A 20,834-nucleotide genomic window follows, 5' to 3' on the forward strand; every position below is an offset into this window, starting at 1 on the left:
TGCAGTGAGCCCCACCCATCCGGTACACTAAGCACAGTAAAACAAACACTGAGAATAAAAAATGCTGAAAATTAAGTTACACAAGAGACACGAGTGAAACTAACATAAATAAATCTTGAAAGTGATGTTAACTGAACAAAAAAAATATTGTGTTCACAATATCAATATCCTATGTTTAAGTTGACGTGACATATCAAATTAATGTTATGTTGCTCAAAATCAACAAGAGATTAAGCTACTATGTGTTTTGAAGGTAAAGCTCAAGTTAAAACAGCTTTTAAAATTAATGTTTACTAAACTGCAGTAATTAGTGTTATGCCAACATTTATAGTCAAGGCTGCACTAGGTTTCCCAGCGCCTGCAGTAACACGATGTTATGGCCTTACTTATACAATAAGTTAAACTGAATTAAATGTGGGCTGAACCTACTGCAGCTGTAGAAACAAGTCTATTGAAACTGTCCTTGTGACTGTTTATATGTTCAGTGCATGCAGAAAGTCTACAAGAGTGTGTTAGCATATGAAAAAAAACATACAGACATCTAAACTCTGACCTGCAAGTTGTTTTTTTTAAATTTATTTTGAGGTTTATGTTTTTTATGTTAAGCACAACTTAGCATTTTTACAATCAGGTCTGAGTCAAATAGCATTGTCCTTTTTTGGTAGTCAAAGCAGGTTAAAACAAACACTGGGCATTATTTGCATATGCTATTTGACCCATACATGCTGAGTGTGCTGACACTGGAGAGAAACCTCCCTGCTAAAAAACATTTTCCACCGCAGGACAGCGACAAAAACCCCCCAAAACAATTCTCTTCAGCGGGTACGACACCAGGGAACAGACTTTTCGGACAGTTTAATACGCAGAGGGCACCGAATGCATGTGGCACCTTGCAGAATTGGTATGCGTTTTTTTTTTTTTTTTTGGCAGTGGGAGTGATGAGGGAGAGGAATAGCAGGAGGACCCCCTGCCAGGCCGCCTCATACATTATCAGCACATGGCTCCCCAGCAGGCATCCACTACCACATACCAGGGTGTCTAGCTGCTATACCGCCAGGGGCAGGCTGGGAGCTTAAATATGGGTGCATGTGGCAATTCTCAACACTCCCCGTTTTTTTTTTTCCTTGATGGCTGCACACAGTGAAACCCTCTTGCTGCATCCAAAAAGCAAAAGCAAAAGGAACAGGCAAACACTCAAATGAGTAAAATATAGGTTTTTCACAATTTAATTAAAATTGATTGTCAGGAGAAGAATATAATACACAAAATTGTGCTTTGTGTGCTTATATGAAGTGATGCAAATGAATTATGTACACAAATACTTGTATATCTCACATATATGTACAAATGATGATACAATATCACAAAGTGAGTCCACATGTCAAGCGACTATAACTTTGGGAAACATTTTGACAGCAAGGCAAGGCTTTTGATGAACTACCTTGAATTCAGATAGTTAACTTGTTAACTTGTACAGTGAAATCACCAATATTTTAGGCCAGCCACTTTCTATAATCTCACAGTGTTGCATGTTTGTTACAAATGAAGCGGTGTGGTTTTATTGCCTTTGAACAATTGCATTATAATTTAGGGATCAATAGCAGCTTTTACTTCTACATGCCAATTTCCTTATTACAGTAAATCCATGCCACAGCCCAACAGGCTATGACTCCCGGTTCAATAAAAAAACATAATTTTAATGTGGTGCTTTCATAAGAGAAAAATCACTAAAGAATCAAAGATAAAATATTTTAACCTGAAATATGCAGTGTTGATTTTGACACCAAGCACCCTGGGAAAGTTTTGAGACATTAAAAGAATCTACTTCACAGTAGAATACTGCCACCTTGTGGAGTAACGCTGTACAATTACTTCAAACCTCCTCTGATAAAGTGCTGCTACTCACACTGATCAAACACATTCCCTGAAGCAACTTTAACAACTAAATGATAATAACACTGAATAATTACTCAATAATCTCAGCTCATCCTCTGGCAGTAATGAAAAACAGGAAACCGTGGATTCAACCTAGTCTACAGCGTGAAATAACTGGAAAACAAAAGCAGACAGTGTGTATATTGTAGCCTTCAACAGGAATTAAAAGCAAGCTGGTTGAATTCTGTGTTGAGTGAATGATGATTTGATCACATCGGCCTCAAGGCACATTAAACACACTTTTTGTGAAAAGCTTTACCACTGAAAGCTGTAATTACCGCACGCTCACACACACACATGCGCGCGCACACATGCACGCACGCCAAAGTGTCTCATCCCCATTATGGGGGCACAGCGTCGTTATGGTAACTGGATGCTGTGGCAGGGTAACTGATGCAATATTTTTTTTATAAACTCTTGTCTCTGATGCCTGTGTCTACAAGCTAAGATCTCATCTGTCATAACAGTCTGTTAAGTCTATCGAAGACAACCCTTGATGATTTCCCTTCTAACTACAACACACTTCAGTTACTGAATGAGGTCAGTAGGCAGCAAAGATGGCGGCAAACTAAGTGATTGTACAGCATATTGGACAGAGACCTGAAAGAAATCGATGCAAATCATCTGAATAAAACCTGTGCTAAAATTACCCACAAAGTTTTCAAATCAATCTAATGCCTCCCTGTTAATGATCACCGTTAAAACCTGCCTGAATTTTACAATCAGCATTACAATCATTCATTCAGCGAGTGGCGGTACCATCATCCTCCCCACCACGTTCTGAGCTCTGACTCATTCCCCCGAGCTCGGCCCACTGTCCAACATAAACTCGCCCCCCGGCTCACGGCTCAGGAGGGCGTAAGCGCCGCGGGGTCCGGGATGGGCTTTCCGGGCGGCACCTCGTACTTGAAGACCACACTGAACAGCTTTCCCCCCAGCCGGTCGGCCAGCCACGAGTTCTTGATGACGGCCATCTTGAGGCTCTCGCAGCTGAGCATGGCGTAGTAGTTTGTGTGGATGGCCCGGCCCATGCCCTCGATGATCACCAGGTCCGTCTGCCGCTCCCGCACCACCATGGCCAGCACTTTGTCCAGACGGCTGGGGAATGGCAAGAGGCAGAGAACAAAGCACTACTGATGATGTTCGAAGGGGCAACACTTAAAGTTTTCAACCCCCCACAAATATAATGACCGTAGTATACTTGTGGGGGGTTGATAGGGCTGTTCATCAGTACCAATGACTCAACGATTACTTTGCCATGTGCTGAGATTTCTGACTTTCGAAACTAACTTTCTGGCCGTATTGCAGATTTATTTATTTAACAAAAACCCCCCATCCATAAGAATTCCTCAATTTCCGAGCACCCGGCATCGCAAGACATTTCAGCTATGAAGACTCTAAAACCTTGTTCTCAAGCCAAAAGTGCCAAAGCATTATTATTATTACTCTATACTGTATACTTGCATGGTGTGATATATTACCTCTTCACTAGATGCTTCTGTTGAATCTCTGTGCTGATTAGCTAGCTTACTTGTCTCTATTGTGAAAATGCGATTTTATTTTTTGTGTCAATTACAGGCCCGCATACTTCAAGGGGAAGGGAGGGGTGGGGGGCTGTGCCAGAGACCTGTCAGTGAGGGTCATAGATTACTCAATGCCCCTTTAAAATCAATAGACCTGTGCTATGGACAAATACGCTACTCTGTGCATCAGAATTCACAGCAAAAAAAATGGTTACTATGCATTTATTGTTGCTCCAAATAGACAAAAAAGTACAAGAGCAATGGAACGGGTCTGAAGCTTTTCAGCATGTGGTAGAATCATTTCATCGTTCTATTTGTGCAGATATTAGGTTCAACAGAATAAGTCAGGAGCTATACTGGTGGGAAAATGGGTACAAACAGAAGTAATTTCCATCTGCCGTTTAGCCTCTGCAAACCCAAACTCAGGATCAGATTCCAGATCACAAATTCAGACATTTATTTGGGTGTATTATTGGCATACTCAAGTGGTGATATTTTTCCATGACTTTTAAAAAGCCTTATTCAGACTTCATATCTGGACTTAGAATTACAGTTATATCATTGTTTGCTAGTCATGTTAGGAGTTTAAAAGTCAGCTGCATTTGCATTTTATGAGAAGTGTCTACATTCATATAAGTTTCATGTAGTTGAAGACTTACTGTCATTTCACACATTATGATTTAAGTTGTTTTTTGTTTTTTTTGGTGTCAAACACATCATTACAAAGCTATACAATATATTTCCAGGCTGACTTAACAGAGATATCTACTTGATATTTCTATTAACATTTCATTTTTATACTTTTTTTTTTTTCAATTTCTTAAAATTCTTCTTGAAAATATCAATATGTGAAGTGACAATGAATCTGCAACTACAGTACATAAAATGTGCGTTGACACTGAACATGTAGTTTTTCTTTTAATACTTTTCCAGGCATTTTGTGCCCTTCCCAAACTTTTTACAGAGCTAGAAATGATCCAATTCATTTTTCATACATTTCTGGATCTGTGAAGAAAAAACCCAGTCTTCAGGTTCATAAAATATTCATTAACAAGACAGTGCAGTTAATTAAACAAAAATCTAAAATAAGGGATGCCTTGTGTGACCAACCTCAGATCCAAACAGGGAGAACTGGAACCACTCTGCACCAATGTAAGCCTGTCCTCCTTCAGCCCGGCCCTGCGCAACAGATAAATACTTCACTGCAAGCATTGTTGAAAAATGGAAAACCTTTCAGGCGTGAAATCAGGAGATCAGACACTCAAAACTGTATTTTAGAAGTTATTCAGCAAAGAAAAAGATGTTTTTTGAAGAAGACGATGATGTTAGTTGGCTTTGTCTCACTGTGTGAATAATAGATGTGGTCTATGTTTCACACAAGTAACAATACATCAATACTTCTGTCATCAGCTTGACCTGTCAACATCACGTCAATCAAACTCTGCATCCGTTTCCAAAAAAGTCTCATAATACTCACTGAATCACTGGATCCATAGCAGCAATTTTTTCTGTTAAAATTTGCAGTTCACCATTCGTTACGTCATTCAAAGCTGGACCAGAGTTGCTGGCCAGCACAACCTAAAAAGGAAGGGGCACATGGAATGATCATTTTTGGATTCACATTTTATCAAAAGTATGTTTTTTTTTAATTATTATTGCATTACAGTTCCGTACCTCTGTTCCCCTACAGAGAAGCTCTCTGACAAAGGGCATCACCCCTAGAATGATGTCCATTCCACTATTATCTACGAAAAACAAGGCACACTTATGAGGAGGACCCTGCAAGAGAAAACCGGGATGGATTGTGTTCAAGCAGTGAACATAAACAGCACAGCAAAAAACACACACTATCACGCGTATGTGAAATACACAGTCAAAAGGTAGAGCATGGCACTGAGACTGCCCAGAGTTATGGGTTTGTTAACCACTGGGGTAACCCATGCTAAATGTGTATGCGCTCCTGAAAGGTGCTTTGAATAAAACCGCCCACCAAATGGCACGCTACAGTAAATAACTTGATGTTGAGATCATGTAGTAAAATACAAAAAGCTGAGAGAGATCCACACCTTCAGTCTCTGGATCCATTGGTCATAGGCATCGACAAGCCATGGCCGCTCTGAGGGGGAAAACAAAAAGAGACACTCATTTGGAGATACATTTTAATCAATAGACTCAATTTGACAGCAATATAAATTTGCTCTGCATTTTGTTTTAAATAGACGTTAAAAGAAGTGACAGCAATGGAGCGGGTCTGAAGACTTGTGTGTCAGTGTGTCAATACTGGGTTCAACAATAAGAAGCCCACATTCAGAGGGTATACTGAAGGAGAAATAGGTCCAAAGAGAAGTGCTTCGATACCTTCCAGCTGCCGTTTCGCCTCCTCAAACCCAAACTCAGGATCAGATTCCAGGACACTGCGTGACATCAAGACAAAATATGCACAAGTCTGAGCAGGTATCTCGACTGCTGCACCCAAACCACTGAAACCAGACTTTCCAAACTTTGTGTTCTAGAATAGAATCACTAACCAAACCTAACCATGTGTCCACACTGTGAGCAACACAATGAACAATTCACCGGAAGTCCATTAATTTCCTACTGAGCTGTGTGGATGGTCACCAAGCCTCTGACCAAGAAAAGTTTGCCACAGCTGAACTTTCTGAATCAGATTTCCATGCTTCCTCGTCTCCCTACAGATGTGATTTCATTCCATGAACAATATTTCTGCCTAGCAAGTGCAAAATGGATGAGAAGCTGATTAGTCAGTCAAAGCTTCTTAGGTTTCTGCAACATTCATCTGAAAGACTAAAAAAATAAACATCTCAAAACCAATACTTGGAGAACAGTTGTATCCATAGTCGATGGTAAGCTCTGATGTATTTTTTTTTTCCAGTTTATTTTCGATTAATGCCATCTAATTAGCACTGTTCAAAACTTTGAGACCTCAACATAGATGTAATCGGAGCCTCTCGCACCGGCCACAGTCGGTCAGAATAGACCGACCCATCAACCAAGTTGCTCAAAGTGCGTACGAATAGTTAATTCCACTCACTCAGAAACGGCCTTGGCTCCCCAGTCGAAGACATTCCCAGCCAGGACGCCCCTGACCAGGGCAAACTGCCTCTCCTCCCAACTCAGCTCCTCCAGGGACTTCACTGCCTTCTGGTAGTACTTCAGAGCCATGTCGTTCTCCCTCTGTTTGATCTGCAACAGAACAGAGACACGATAGTGAGAAACAGCTTCTACTTCAAATGGAATTGAGGGTTGTAATGATGTTAAAATTATTTCACAAAATGTCAGACTTATTTCTATTGCTTAAGTTACATGGATAATTTTACCAGACGGACACAAATCTGTACAAAACCATTAAACTGTATGAGAACATTAATGGTAAAACATTTACAACAAGGATCAGTCAGCACCACCACAACTCAACAGCACTTGTATCACACAAAAATAAATAAAAATAAAAAAAAATCGATGGTGTACTACAAAGAGCAGAGAAAAGACTGAGGAACAGAGAGGTGGTTGATAGATTTCAGTCAGACCTTAGAGTAGGGATCAGGGAAGTTGAACTCGTTTAAACAGTGTTCCCTCGTGTCTAACAGACTTCTGACAGTGAGGGATCCATAAGCACTAGGTGAGAAGAGAAGCACTCTACATTAGCCAGAAAGAAAAACACACACAAATGGGGCTGGGACGATAGAAACATAGCACTTTTCATATGTGAAAATGTTTTCGCTTGAATTGAAGGTATACTAGTATGGGCTGACCAAGTTTTCATAACACTGGGGCAAAGTTACCTATTCAAAACCCATTATAGAATTAGCAAAATGTGAGAATCTCATAATATGGTTGTTTTTCTTGATTTCTGAAAGTCTGGTTTTCTGGATATACTATCATCCTAGAGCAGCAACACGCTACGCCCCCATCATTCCAATATCGCTATTCTTTCAGTATATTTTGCTTAATTACTTGTGTTTTATAAATCATCAGTGCACCATAATATGTTTAACGTTTTGACCAATTCACATTGGCCACAGCTCAGAGTTTTGGTTGAAAAGGACAACTCACAATGCGGTGCACACCATTCCTAAAAACTGAATAAATACACATAATTCAACATCAACAAAACTTTCCTCATTCACTGATAAAGCATGTAAGCGGTTACAGTAGCTAGGTATGAAGATATGAGTCTAATGCAGATGATCAAGACAGGAGTTGAGTTCTAGTCTACTAGAAGCAACGTCAGATAGATGAGGCTTGCATGCAGAACCAGAGGCAGTCCTTACAAAGGCTGGTGGCGGAGGGTCTGAAGCTTATGTCTGTACTTCTGACGGAACTTCTCGGCTCGCTCGGTAGCCTCTGGGATATCAGGCTGGCTCGCCACAGCCCTCTTCACCACCTGTTCAAAAGAAACAAGAACAATAATCAGTCGTGTCTGCCATTTACAGCCTCTGTCAATCAAAGAGCAACGGCTTCTCTCTAGTCTCCCCATTTTGCAACGACATTAAAGAATCAGACATGGAGAAATCCATTGTAGAAGAAGCAGAGTTTTCTGGTGTTATATTCAGAAACGATAACCGCTGATAAACGTGGTTTAGTGTTTTGGGGAGAGTAACCGTTCAGTGAAAGATACCGCCATCCTACCCCGTCTAGAGCATCCTCGAAGCAGTAGAGCCAGTACTCGCGGGCCAGAGCGTCCTCTGTGAGGTCCACCGTGTCAGGGATGTAGGAGGAGGGATCCTGCAGCAGAGGCAGATTCACCAGCTGCCTCTCCAGACGGTCCATCTCCAACATGTCAAACTGGAAGCAAAAAAGAGAGAGGACATATACTCCATCTTGTCCAGAAACTCAGATGAACCAATGCCTCTTCCAAACTCCTCCTCAGATGTCAAAGCCTACTCCAACTGTCTTCTCTGAGGTCAGTGTGTATTTCACAGTGAGATTTCACTTCGGTAGAACACTGTTTTTCTTAAAAGTGGAGTGGGAGGTCCACTCCTCTTAGTATTCTTTTGTTGATTGAGACAACAGGAAAGCTTGGGGAGACAGGCGGGATTCGGTCCTAAGTGGATCCAGAAATGGGGTCACAACCACTAGACTATTATTGGGAGTGGATAGAGCAATTACATATATTTTTTAGAGAACATTCTTAGAGCTGCAATGATTAATCGATTAGTTGTCAACTATTAAATTAATCGCCAACTATTTTGATAATCAATTAATCGGTTTGAGTAATTTTTTAAGAAAAATAAGTCAAAATTCTCTGATTCCAGCTTCTTAAATGTGAATATTTTCTGGTTTCTTTACTCCTCTATGACAGTAAACTGAATATCTTTGGGTTGTGGACAAAACAAGACATTTGAGGACGTCATCTTGGGCTTTGGGAAACACTGATCGACATTTTTCCATTTTTCCGACCATTTTCTGACATTTTATAGACCAAACAACTAATCGATTAATCGAGAAAATAATCGACAGATTAATCGACAATGAAAATAATCGTTAGTTGCAGCCCTAAACATTCTTCTATAGGAGTTCATGTGTGGTAAGCTACCACAACTGGCCCCTCTACTTGCTTGTAATCAGTTTCTTAATGTCATTTTGAATAACTAGTCTAAATATTGGACTTCTGTGCATTTCATTTACACTCCATTTTGTTATCAACATTTAACATTTAATATTCTTTGTTTTCCCACTCTCGGCACTGACCATCCCGGTAGGGGGATGCCTCTGTGTAGCTTCTTTCTTCTATTTTTTTTTTCTTGTCTTGACTTGAAGGTCTTAGGTTGGGGGTGTCGATTTAATTTACTGTTTTCATGATGTGGCCGCTGTGAAGCCCTTTGAAACTGCAACAGTGATTAAGGGCTATAGAAATAAACCTGACTTCTCACATTCGCAAACAATGAAAAAGTAGAGCTACATATCATCTCATTCTCAGTCCTGCATCACACTTTTCAAGAGGTTATTTTGCCTGTTTGCAATTAATGATACTGAAAGCGTGAACATCAGTGGTGAGTGAATCCCCCAGGGCGGCTAATGTTGGAGTTAACAGCTCATAAACATTTATGGAGGTGTGCATGCTGAGAAGTGACAATATCGCTTTAAGGGATCACAAAGCAAAGTGCTCACTGTTACGGGCCATCTAGACACGAGCATCAAACCATTTTCATTCATTTTGCATCTTCACGTCATAGGATTTGAGCAAAAAAACTCCTTTAGTAAGACACAAAACATCAGGCTCTGCTGCAAAATCATACGATGGCTACAAAATCTGCTCTCAAGAGCTGAGAAAAATCCAAAGCAAGTTTGAGATCTCATTTTGTCCTTACACGAGTGAATAAACAAGTGAATGCCTGACGTGACTGAATGCTTAGGTCAAGTGTTTACAGCTACAAAGCAAGGCACTGTGAGCAGAAGCAACATGTCATCAAACCAGCGCACACAAGTAAAGCATAAGGAAGTACTTACGGGAAACTGAAGGAGAGCGTTAGGTAGACAGAGGAATGTGTGGAGAGGAAATGAAAAAAAAAAAAAAGATTATGAGACTGCAGAGATTGATGGGTATCTTATGGATTCAGAGAGGACAATGGTGATGACAGAAAAATATCAAAATAAAAATCAAATAAAGAGCAAATGTGAAATTCTCAGAAATTTGATGGAAGAGGGTGAGGCAAGAAGGCTAATAAAAAGAAAAAAATCAATAAAAAGTCAGCAGAGTGGAAATAGGTCATGAGGTTTGGAGTGCCCTCTTGTGGTACGTGACCCGGACTCACCGTTCCACTGCGGGCACGCTGCATGGGATTTAAGTCTGGAGAAACGCTCATCAGGCCTGAGCTTCCAGCATAATTCTCACCCCAGCTGTACTGGTTTGGATCTAGACGTGTGTATGGAAGACAAAATGATGACATGTTTATGGTATGACATATTACAGCACATTTTATACTAAGGTTTTTATCAGACATTCGGTGGTGCGTTAGGCAGCAGTTTTTATATTTAGTACAATGTTTGTGATATAAACCCATTGTTTATTCCATTTTCTCAACATTTTACTCCAATTACATATAAATCTATGAATCTGAGTCACTTATTTCTCCTTGTGGTCTATTGCATCACTTTTGCAAACAGTCACAACTTCTATAGTTTGCCATGGCAATCAATAATGTCAAGGACAGACAGATATTGTAACAAGTGGCTCAATTACACATGTCTGATTTCAGTAAATAAATGCTGATGAAAATTTTAGGCAAGGATCTATTTGTAGATGTAGGTTATAAGTTTCCAAACAGTGTGAGGAACTTTTTGTGAAGGAGGCCTTGCATGTGCATGAGGACTGAGGTGAACGGATGGAGGCAAAAAAAAAATTGGAGAATCTGTCTGTTAATACATTTTTTATCAAAAAATGAAAATGTAAAATCATTTTACTCCAGTCATTGTTAGTTGACGTTCATATTGGTTTTTTTTCTACTACCAGTCAAATAGTGCTGTCGAGAAATATTTTTCAGCATAATCTTCAGCTCATAAAAACACAATAGAAAGCCGCACACATGATGAGTTTGCACCTCCCGAAAATGATGGATGTGCGCCCTCCTTCACAAGCATAATCTTCAGCAACATAATACTGTTGCTGTTGCCACTGAGTTGAGGAAAATAATGTTCACTCATAAGTTTTTCCTTACTGTCTTCCTCTGCTCCTTTAAGAAATGCTCCAATGGCTCCAAGATAGCCTTCATGTCTCAGGAACAAGGCCTGAACTTCACCCTACAACAACAAAAAGAAAATGAGGTTAACATCTGTGGGTTGTGGGTGCATTGCTATCAAGTCCAGCTGATAACAGACCCAGGACTAAACTGAAGATATCTACTTCAGTGAGAATGAGAAGGATTCTCTGGATTGAGAGAGACAGACTCAGTGTTCACCATGTAATTTAATGAAGCAGTAGTGCTAGACGGGATTTTTAGTTTTGCTCCGCATCTGTCCCTTCTTCAGTCCCAGCTATCAATCTAGTGCAGGCTTCATTTCTAAACATGCCATTCTTGGTATAGTTTGACGTAATTAACACATTTATGTTTACAGGAAATTTAGCTAAAATTATACTGTTATTTCAATTTCATATTTTCTCGATCTGCGGTGCTAATTTTCTTGCACCAGTGCCACAATCTACTGTACAATTAAGAGGAAACACAGAGACTGTTACAATGTCTATTGGTCTGTTGTCTATGTGCCGGCAAAGAAGGAGTCCTTGCCTTGGTGAAGAAGTTGATGCTGTAGGTGATTGTGTGCATGGTGACAGGGTGTCCTCTAATGAAGAAGCCTCCAAAGTACACTCTGGAGAGGTTGTGCAGCTTGGCGTACAGACAGGCCAGCTGCCCGATGTCATTGCTGATCATATGGAGTAAACTCTTGGCCATGTCTTCTTTAGAGAATTCTACAATTCGGAACAGATATACATTAAACATACAGGCAAAACAGCCTTACCACGGCACTGAAAAGAAGGTTCAAGGGGCTCAAAACTTCTCCTAGTGATCTCTGATTGATTATTTAAGCATTGCCGAAGAATTATCTGGCACCAATTTCTAAGAACTATAACACTGTTGGGAAAACTGTTTCAGTGTCATAACAGGGGGCTTGGCTAGTAATCAATGGGATAGGCTTCTGAATATCTTGAACCTTCTGTTCAATGACAATATTGTAACAGAAAAAGACAACCTCACACTCATGTCCTAAAAGAATATAAAAAAAAAAATTCTGATTACATTAGTAGACAACCGACATCACAGATTACAGATAGGATTCTGACACTTTTTACATTTTGAAATTCCATACTTTCCCAAATGTGAATCATTAGAGACAGTGCAGATTGATAGCTCATTGTTTTCTACCTTTGATTGAACGCTGATAATCACTAATATCACTAATAGCACCACACAAAACCATCTCAACCGAAAGATATTCACAATGGAGTGGTGAATGTGTGGACTGCTTCCAAATGTACTTGCTTTTTTGGATTTCCCATCCTTACAAAACACTGTCACAATCATTGCCCATACTTTTCAGACCTGCACTGAAACTGTATAGACTAGCCTACTTCATGAAAATCATGAATGGCCCAACAGCAGCAGACAGAGTAGCTGGCATTGCTTTAATAAGCCAGCAAAGGCTGTGGATCTGTATGGCAGGTTGCCATCTCTACATTTCTCAATAGTAACAAATACCAAGAGGGAACAAGGCCGCACTACAACTGGGTGAGAGGTCATCAGTTCACTTCACCAGAGGGGGAATTGCACAGGTATGCAAAATTGCCAAGTGGAATATGTCAAACCAAGAACACAACGGAAAAAGTCTTATTTATGCTTGTCATATCATATGGAGATTCTAAGAGATATAGCCAAAGGGTCACTCCACTCTCTTATGACACAACCCTGGATATATAAGGCTTTAGGGCAGCTGCATAAATACAAAGGGCCCTTGTGTCACCTTTGTCAGCAGTAGCAGACTTCCCAAAACTGCTCGCAATAAGATCTCCAGTCAAGCCCAAGGACCCGTAAGATCCTCCGTAGATATCTTTGACAAGCATATCGACACTTGTGTGCTGCCCTTTTGAGGCCAACTGTAGCAACTCGTCAAATCTCTAAAAGAGGAAAAAAGGCAAAGTTCAAGAGGCTTCGGGGAAAAGAAATATTGCACTTTGCTCCGACAGTCTTTTATAATGACCACAAGCAATGAGGAAGAAGAAAAGTGTCTGTCATGTGTCGGGTCTATAACATTTAAGAAAGCTGCAAATGAAGTTAAAAATAAAAGTAATACCAAGAAGCCAATCTTTCACGGTCAACAAAGACAAAGTAGCAACTATTATAGTCTGACGGCAACAGTAGGATGGGGTACAAATGATACCTTTGTTTTGGTGAGCAAGGCTCCAAGACCCCAGAAGGTCCCCCCGCCTATTGAGCTCCCTCCTATACGCTCAAATTTGTCTTCTGATTCAACCTGTTTCAAAGACAGATCAAGGATAATGAGCCAAACTTGCATAACAAACAGACGGTGCAAAAATGCTTTTTCTGATTGATGTGGTTGGTGAAGGTCTTTCAGCTTCATTGCACAGAAAGACAGGAAACACCAGTCATGTTTGAACCTCTGCCATTGCACGTACATGGTATGTGCCTTAACCTGCTAACCCAACAGGACACGCCCAGCAAATGTCACTGTGAATTATGAAACTATTGTTTGAATTTCCTTATTGATCCATGCAAGTGAAAGCATTAATCCCGCAAACACTGCATACACTGTAAAAAAAAAAGGGTGACATACAAATTTCATAAGTTTAAATAACTTTTGGTTTGGTTAATATTTCTATCCATTTCTATAATTTGTAATTATATCTATTTCTATTGATTCATATTTTCATGTGCTTCAATTGTAGGCCTCTTTTATTAAAAAATGTTTTTAATGCAATAGTCTATATTTTGCTACTGAGAGAGTGTTGCACCTTACTTTTTTTGTTCCCATATCACATATGTAGCCTTCTTACCTTTAATACAGATAGAAATTAGTTTCAACTTTTGATATTGCAATGATTTTTGGAGAAAATCAATGTAACCCACTAATTTTGGCATCTAGCTGAATTTTTTATCAATCACCAGTCTAGGCTGGATTTAGGTTCTTACAAATTTGTTTGTAAGAACCTTTAAGAATTAAGTCCCAGAGGTGGAACAGACTCAGCAGTTAGTTTGAAACAATTCAACATTGTTGAATTCATACATCTATTGGCTTTCCCTTGCACAGGGATTCTGTATAGGTTTTAACAGCCTTACATTTTTACAACTAATGATTTTGTGCTCTTAAACAGTCATCGATCCCTCTTCTCCACACAACACCCACAGCAGGATGACATTACAACCTACGCCTCCATAAAAGGCAGGGAAAACTTTGGCTCAGCAGTTATTACCTTGACGATAGACACCCCAGAGCCGATGTTTACAAGCAGGTATGGGAAGATGTCCGGATGAGTATTCTGAAAACGGAACTCCGAGTCGGCGTGCTTGGCATAGACAAAAGCCTCATGGGGGATGTTCCTCAGCACAAAGTTACAGCCCTTGATAAGGCAGGTCATCTCGTCCTCTTTGTCCACTCTGCCATAATGCAACACATTAAGGCCCATTAGGTTAAGTTATTCTCAGCCAAATGTGAATTATAGCCAGAGCAGAAAACAAACTGTTTTGTCCTCTGGCCAAAGTGGCTGGTAAATTCCAAAGTAAAACATACCATCCACTCTTAGTGTTAACCAGACATCCAGATTTTGAGAATAGAACAGCTGTCTACAACCATGTGCCTTTGAGAGACAGGTTTTCATCAAAGGTGCTTATCAGGCAAATCGGCTGGTGTAGTGTTTGAGAGGAATGAAAACCTGCATACATACAGTTGGTCAGCTACTAAAGTGGCTGGTAGAATCGGCAAACCAGTTAACAGTAGATATTTGCCAGAATATGTCAGGTGTTGGTTTCCCATCCTATTTCTTTCTTTGTACATACATACACCAAAAGCTAAGTGACACAGCATAAAGGCAGACAAGAATGAAAGCTGGTTTGCACACTCACTTGAGTCCAAGTTTCTTCTCGATGAGGTCTTTGAACTTGTGTGCCCCTCCACCCGTGGCTTTGATGACTTTGGTTTCAGTGTTGACCAGATGGTCTTTGATGAAGTCCAAGCACGTTTCAATGTAAGCATTTTCAAACTTGATAAAGTGCAGGCGTGCAGTGATTTCTTCCTGCACAGATATCTCATAGAGCTTGTCACTAGCAGCCTCCTGGGAGACAGATGAAACAGAGCAGACACAGAGGGTGAACACTTCATAAATCCAGTTGTTGGCAATACCTCCGCTAAGCTAGGTAGCCTGACTCCACAACTGCTAATAGAAACCAACTGAAGAATAAAATGGTGGTCACAAATACTTACCTTTGCAGCGTGGTCGAAAGATCGCACTTTGGCCACTTTGTGTTGAACAGTAGAGTAGTAGGCCAGCTTTGTAAGAGACCCACCTGTTAAAAGCAAAACAACATTGATTTGACAGTGTCCGGTGAGAAACCTGTCAGAAAGCAGTCAGACCACCACTGGACAACAGACGTTAGCCGCTAGCTAGCTAAACTACGAAACTGAAGCTAACTGTAGGCTGTTTTGGATTTGTCACAGACTAGCTAACGTTAACGCTGTTGTTAAAGTTGATCAGGTTGTTTGGCAAACATCCACTTCTTGAGATAATGACAACCGATATAGCTCGTCACACGTGCATTTCAGGGTAAACGGACTTGCTGGCCAACTAGTTGACGTTAGATACAATCCACACGGCTAGGTTTGGCTTGTTTACGTTCACTTCAAGGCATGTGTTGTCATAGTATCATCAGGCTGCTACATAGCCTGTTAAAAACACACAGGGATTACGTTCAAGCAGCAAGGACTGACGAATGCAAAACCTGTAAATCCCAGGTACCTATGTCTATTGCGAACCGCTTTGCGTTTTCCAAATTGCGGAATATTTCATCTGGTGGGAGAGTTATGCTTTTATCCATGCTGTGACTACTCCCGACAACTCGATCACATTCCGCCATCGTCGACAACTGAAACGAGCTGACGCTGCTTGGGTGGCTGCGTGCGTCCCGTCGTCCAATCACGATGCACGCGCATCTGACAAAATAGTGGGCGTGGTCTTGACTGTAAACATCACAGTCCCATGATCAAGTCTGTTAGTAGCCCTAATAGATAGATAGATATAGATAGATAGATAGATAGATAGATAGATGGATGCATAGAGAGACAGACAAACAGACAGATAGATAGATAGACAAAAAGATAGATAATGTGCTGTATTTATTACAGTAATATGATTCTGATATGTATTATTATCATAGATGTGTATATATAGATCTATATATGCTGATTATTTTTCTCTTTTCTCTCTTTATAGAGAGAGAGAGAGAGAAGGAAAAGAAAGAAAAGATGGTGATAATGTAAAGACAGAAGTAACCAAAGTCAAAAACAGAAAGAAGAAAGAAAGAAATATAGATTGTTATTGATTGACCTCAGTTGAGATTTCATTTTTAATATACTGTTTTTCATAGCTGTTGTTTTAGATTTCAGTTGGGTTTTAATTTCGCTTGAGTTTTCATTTCAGTTGTAGTTTGTTCTTCTTTAGTATTTAGAGATTTTTTGGAATTGTCTTTTTGGTTTTTGCTTTTATGGTTTAGTTGCCTATTTGTTATTGTTTCTATTGTTGTTATGCTTTTTGATTTGAAGGCTTTTAGTGTAGTGTAGGATATTAGTATTTTTTTGTATTTTGATTTTCAGCACTCTTCTTTCATCTTGACTCACCTGGTTTCTGGTGGGGTTTGATCCCATGCTCCCGGCTCACATGTGACTCCAGAGTGAGAACTGGTCTGGGGACTGTGGAAGTGGTCTGACCTGTTTTTAACCACATTTGCTTTTCCAGTCTTGGCATTTAACCCAGCTGGCATGGTTGGACTCTTTATAGGCTTAGATGTTATCAGAGAACATAACCTGATGATCCAGTGGGTAGAGAGACTTTCTTGTAATCAGAAGGTTTCAGGTTCAAATCCTGCACCTTCCTGACAGTGTTTTTAAGTCACTCTGAGTAAGAACATCAGTAAAATGTATAAATGTCCTGAGGCTTCAGGCTCCATATCAGAGCATCTATGTTTTCATTAGTCAGCTGTTGTTATTTCAACCAGCTGGCATGGTGGGATTTCATTCAACACAGGCTTATCAGGTTGTGCCAGTATTTCAGGGAGGTGATGTGCTTCAGTGGTTAGAGAGCAGGGCTGGTGACCATAAGATTGCTGGGTCAATTATGCCAGCTGACAGAACAGTGAGCATGTTTACTCTAAATGGAGACAGAGATTCAGAGAGATAGATACATATATAGAGAGATGAATAAAGAATTCAGGGTCTAATTAGGGTTGTGGTTTGCATTTATTGTTTTTATAATGTAGAAGTTGAGAATTTAACAATGATTAAGGGCTATACAAACAAACATGATACATTGCTAGATAGATTGCTAGATAGATAGATAGATAGATAGATAGATAGATAGATAGATAGATAGATAGATAGATAGATAGATAGATGATTTGATCTCCATAGCCCCACTGATCTTTTATCTCTGTAAAGAATGAAATTGCAAAATTCAAGATTCAGTTAATGACTGTTTATTCAAAATATAATAAATGGGTCACATCAGGTTTAAGTGTCTCAACAAGAGTCATTAAAGGTGATGATGCATCACAGCTAAAACTTGGACATGTGCTCCAAGAAACAATGTACTCTAACAGAGTAGAGGAAAAAGCTGTCTTTACAAAAGACAGGGAATCGTTTAGCACAGGCTAAACACAATTTCTCTCTTGCATAGAGAGAAAATACATAACTTTGAATTGTGCATTCATATACATAAATGACAATTCAAAACATCAAAGCATTTTGATCTTAGAACAAATTATTACATGACCCACATTGATCAATAATCCTTGTGAAGGAAGAATAGTTCATACAGGTGCAAAACCATAAAAGTTGCACATTAAACAAAACACCACAAGATGGTAGCATTAACAAATAAGATTTGCCTATTCCTTTAAAAATGACCAATTAACAGTAATTGGATTAATCTTGACACAGAAGAGTCACAGGAATTTAAGGCAGGTGTGATGATGCTGGCCAAGAATTGACACATTTTCAACATATTGATCAATAAACAAAAGAAAACATGGTATTCATAGAATACATTGTTTTGTTACTCAACATTTCCAGTAAGAAAAAAATACGCAATTTTTCCTTTTTCTTTGAAAACATAGTTTCAAAAGTAAATCAAAATGTCAGCCCAATAGGGCTTAGTCATGAATAAAAACCTTCTGCATAGACAGACGAACACACCTTCTCCATTTCAGAATAATATCTTTGATAATAGGCTTTGACCAATATGGTCATTTCAGTTTATGTGGTGTGAGCTCCAGTCTGCAGGTCTCTACCACGGCCTCCAGAGGGCGCTGTGGACTGGACTCTTCTCTTTGCTGATGCTGGTCTGGACTGGGCAGCTCAGAAGCGACAAGCCAGCCTCTCTCAAGTTCTGATCAGAGGAAGACTGCAGGTTGTGGAAGTGGTTCAGCAGTCTTCTCTGGGAAGGTGTCTTCACCTCCTCCTTGGACAGGAAGTGCGCCACCTCTTGGACACACCTGGAGTAGCCCTGATTGACAGCTGCTGAGTCCACAGGTTGGTGCTGCTGCTGTCGTGTCAGGAAGCAAACTGTCATCTCCAGGATGTCTGCTTTCTCCAGCTTGGAGTCAGGCTGCTGTTTGAGGAACTCTGGACCCAGGAGAGACTTGAGCTGCTCAATGCTGCTGTTGATTCGCTCTCTGCGTAACTTCTCCACCAGAGGCTTTCTGAGCTGCAGAAAGAAGAAGAAAGTCATTAATAAACTTATTCTGTAGAATAACAAGAAGTTGAATCAGTAAGATTTTGAATGATGTTGAAGTGTCCATGATCTTGAGCCTTCAATTTACCTTGTGTGTCAGAGTGAGCTGCTCCTGAGAATTGGTCATTGCTGAAGTGATTGTAGGAGCCATGGCTGGATCTCTGTGCTGTAGAGGTTTCTGTAGAGAGAATCTGATCTCTGCTGGCTTCATCCCTCCTATTTATAGTCCCAAATCTCCATATGAATGTGTGGGTCTTGGTCTGGTTGGACTTTCTCACAGTCTCAGCCAATCAGAGAGCTTGGTAAGACAATAAGGGATGCAACACGCTGAATGCTCATATTGCTGGGGGACAATGGTTAGATCTCAGGGGAACAGGTGGAGGACTGGGGGTGATGGAGAGAGACTCACAGAGCTCTGTGTGTATCTGGGAAAGTGGTGACCCTGCAGAGAGAGCAGATCTGCTGCCTCATGTTGGGATCAATGACTTTGACTGAGCACACGCTCATCATCCCATCACACACGTGGGAGACTGACAGACATTGTCCTTGATATTAAAAGCACCTTCCCTCTTTAAAAGTCTTGTTGCATTTGTGCTGGATTGGCCTAAAATCACAATCCCTAAATTCACAACTCATTTGATATTGGTTACGAAGAGTTTAAATGTTAAAAGCTATACATTTTAAAAGTATTTTATATTTTCATATTTAGGCCAAAACATTTCAATATTGTGATCAAGTATTGAAGCTGTTGAGCTTTTTTAAGCAAACCCAATTTTACTAGTTTTGGGCACTATGCTGTGATGAGATGTTCACTGAGTAACAGTTAACTGAAACTCAGTTGATATTCATCCTGGTGTCCAGATGTAGCAGATGTGTCCTCTGTCTTGAGGCTGGTAGTCGGTGTGAGTAGAGAGTTGATCTCAGTTTCCCACACTGAGTCCTGTGTGCTGCAGTCAATACACTACAAAAGGTCTTTGAATGGAGCTTCATTGACTACTATTGGCCTTGTGTTGTGCGAGGGACAGACCCTGACGTCACCAACCATCTGGAGGGAAACAACACCACTGGCTGGGTTTTTTCTAAGGGTTTAGTTTAAGTAGAAGAGACCTTAGTCATTCAGAAAAGTTAGTATAGAAACTGTTTTTCTTTTTAATTCTAACTTTCACAGTCCATGTCAGTATAATGTGCTTACGTTTTTGCATGTGAAAATGTTGCCTACTCTTAATTAATGCTGCTCAATGATTGGCTGATACAGTAGATCCTGTTTTTTTTTCTTCTGATGTTGAATTTGATTATTTGGTGAAGCTATATGTGAGGAGCGCCAATAAGGCCGGACATTTCAATGCATTTAGGATTTTGATGCTGCATTGTTTTGGCGAAGCTGTGAGGAGGAGCGCAAATAGCCTTCAATGCATTTATTATCTTCTTGCCTAGTGTCTCAGAAACTGTAAATAAAAATTCTATTATATGTGAAAGGAAGAGTGTGTTTTAAGTTTTTATACACCTAAAAAGATGATTGAATTATAGGATTTAGATTTAGATTTAGGCCTATATTGTGGTTAGGGGAAGGAAGGGGCCTACTCCCAGCAACCACAGATTTGCGTTACATTATTGTAAAGTGGTTCCTGATGTCCAGCAATGAAGGGTATTTGGTAACTGGTAAAAAGAAAACGGAGTCCTCTTTGTGTTTTTGTAAAATCAATCCCCTGAAAGAGAGAGACATTTACCATCTTGTGTTGCATTTCATGTTCCATCACTCAATCCTGGATCCACTTTTCCACTCTGTGCTCTTGGCTAGGGTTAGTTAATTTATTTCAAAGATTCTTAAAGCCCATGCCATTTACACAAAAGTGCATGTATGTGAAAACATCAACCATAACACAAGTCACTTGCTTGTTTCCATT

The 20,834-nt window shown here is 40.0% G+C and overlaps 2 protein-coding genes across 3 annotated transcripts; both read right to left on the bottom strand.

Moving 5' to 3' along the window:
- Nucleotides 1-1,217: 1,217 nt before the first annotated feature.
- On the bottom strand, nucleotides 1,218-16,064 carry pank4 (pantothenate kinase 4 (inactive)). 2 transcript variants are annotated; one of them, XM_071523935.1, is made up of 20 exons: nucleotides 15,943-16,064; nucleotides 15,403-15,493; nucleotides 15,053-15,265; nucleotides 14,404-14,587; nucleotides 13,353-13,445; nucleotides 12,936-13,089; nucleotides 11,705-11,886; nucleotides 11,138-11,219; nucleotides 10,235-10,335; nucleotides 9,930-9,935; nucleotides 8,109-8,264; nucleotides 7,751-7,863; nucleotides 7,007-7,094; nucleotides 6,511-6,662; nucleotides 5,817-5,872; nucleotides 5,525-5,574; nucleotides 5,133-5,237; nucleotides 4,936-5,036; nucleotides 4,569-4,637; nucleotides 1,218-3,033 (listed from the first exon to the last, which is right to left on the bottom strand). In XM_071523935.1, exons 1-20 carry the CDS (start codon nucleotides 16,058-16,060, stop codon nucleotides 2,784-2,786), a joined length of 2,364 nt encoding a protein of 787 aa, XP_071380036.1. In that variant the 5' UTR covers nucleotides 16,061-16,064; the 3' UTR covers nucleotides 1,218-2,783. The 2 variants fall into 2 exon arrangements, with proteins under 2 accessions (XP_071380036.1, XP_071380035.1); XM_071523934.1 differs by lacking the exon at nucleotides 9,930-9,935 and having other exon boundaries at nucleotides 15,053-15,261; nucleotides 15,411-15,493.
- A 2,419-nt stretch (nucleotides 16,065-18,483) lies between these two features.
- On the bottom strand, nucleotides 18,484-19,141 carry LOC139647935 (transcription factor HES-5-like). Its single transcript, XM_071523947.1, has 2 exons — nucleotides 19,019-19,141; nucleotides 18,484-18,903 (listed from the first exon to the last, which is right to left on the bottom strand). Exons 1-2 carry the CDS (start codon nucleotides 19,139-19,141, stop codon nucleotides 18,484-18,486), a joined length of 543 nt encoding a protein of 180 aa, XP_071380048.1.
- Between the last annotated feature and the right edge of the window lie 1,693 nt (nucleotides 19,142-20,834).

This window comes from Centroberyx affinis, unplaced genomic scaffold (genome assembly GCF_046629955.1).
Source record: "Centroberyx affinis isolate AG114_WGS23_722 - 3 ecotype Tasmania unplaced genomic scaffold, CSIRO-AGI_Caff_v1 ptg001130l_1, whole genome shotgun sequence".
NCBI lineage: Eukaryota > Metazoa > Chordata > Actinopteri > Beryciformes > Berycidae > Centroberyx > Centroberyx affinis.

Bases quoted from the DNA above. Each gene is read 5' to 3' on its own strand.
- pank4 (XM_071523935.1), bottom strand. From the start codon at position 16,060: ATGGCGGAATGTGATCGAGTTGTCGGGAGTAGTCACAGCATGGATAAA. The intron at 13,446-14,403 runs GTAATAACTGCT...TCTTTGAAACAG, and splicing joins CTGGGGTGTCTATCGTCAAG to GTTGAATCAGAAGACAAATT. The intron at 11,887-12,935 runs GTGACACAAGGG...TCCGAATTGTAG, and splicing joins GTCTGCTACTGCTGACAAAG to AATTCTCTAAAGAAGACATG.
- LOC139647935 (XM_071523947.1), bottom strand. From the start codon at position 19,141: ATGAAGCCAGCAGAGATCAGATTCTCTCTACAGAAACCTCTACAGCAC. The intron at 18,904-19,018 runs GTAAATTGAAGG...TTCTTTCTGCAG, and splicing joins AGCTCACTCTGACACACAAG to CTCAGAAAGCCTCTGGTGGA.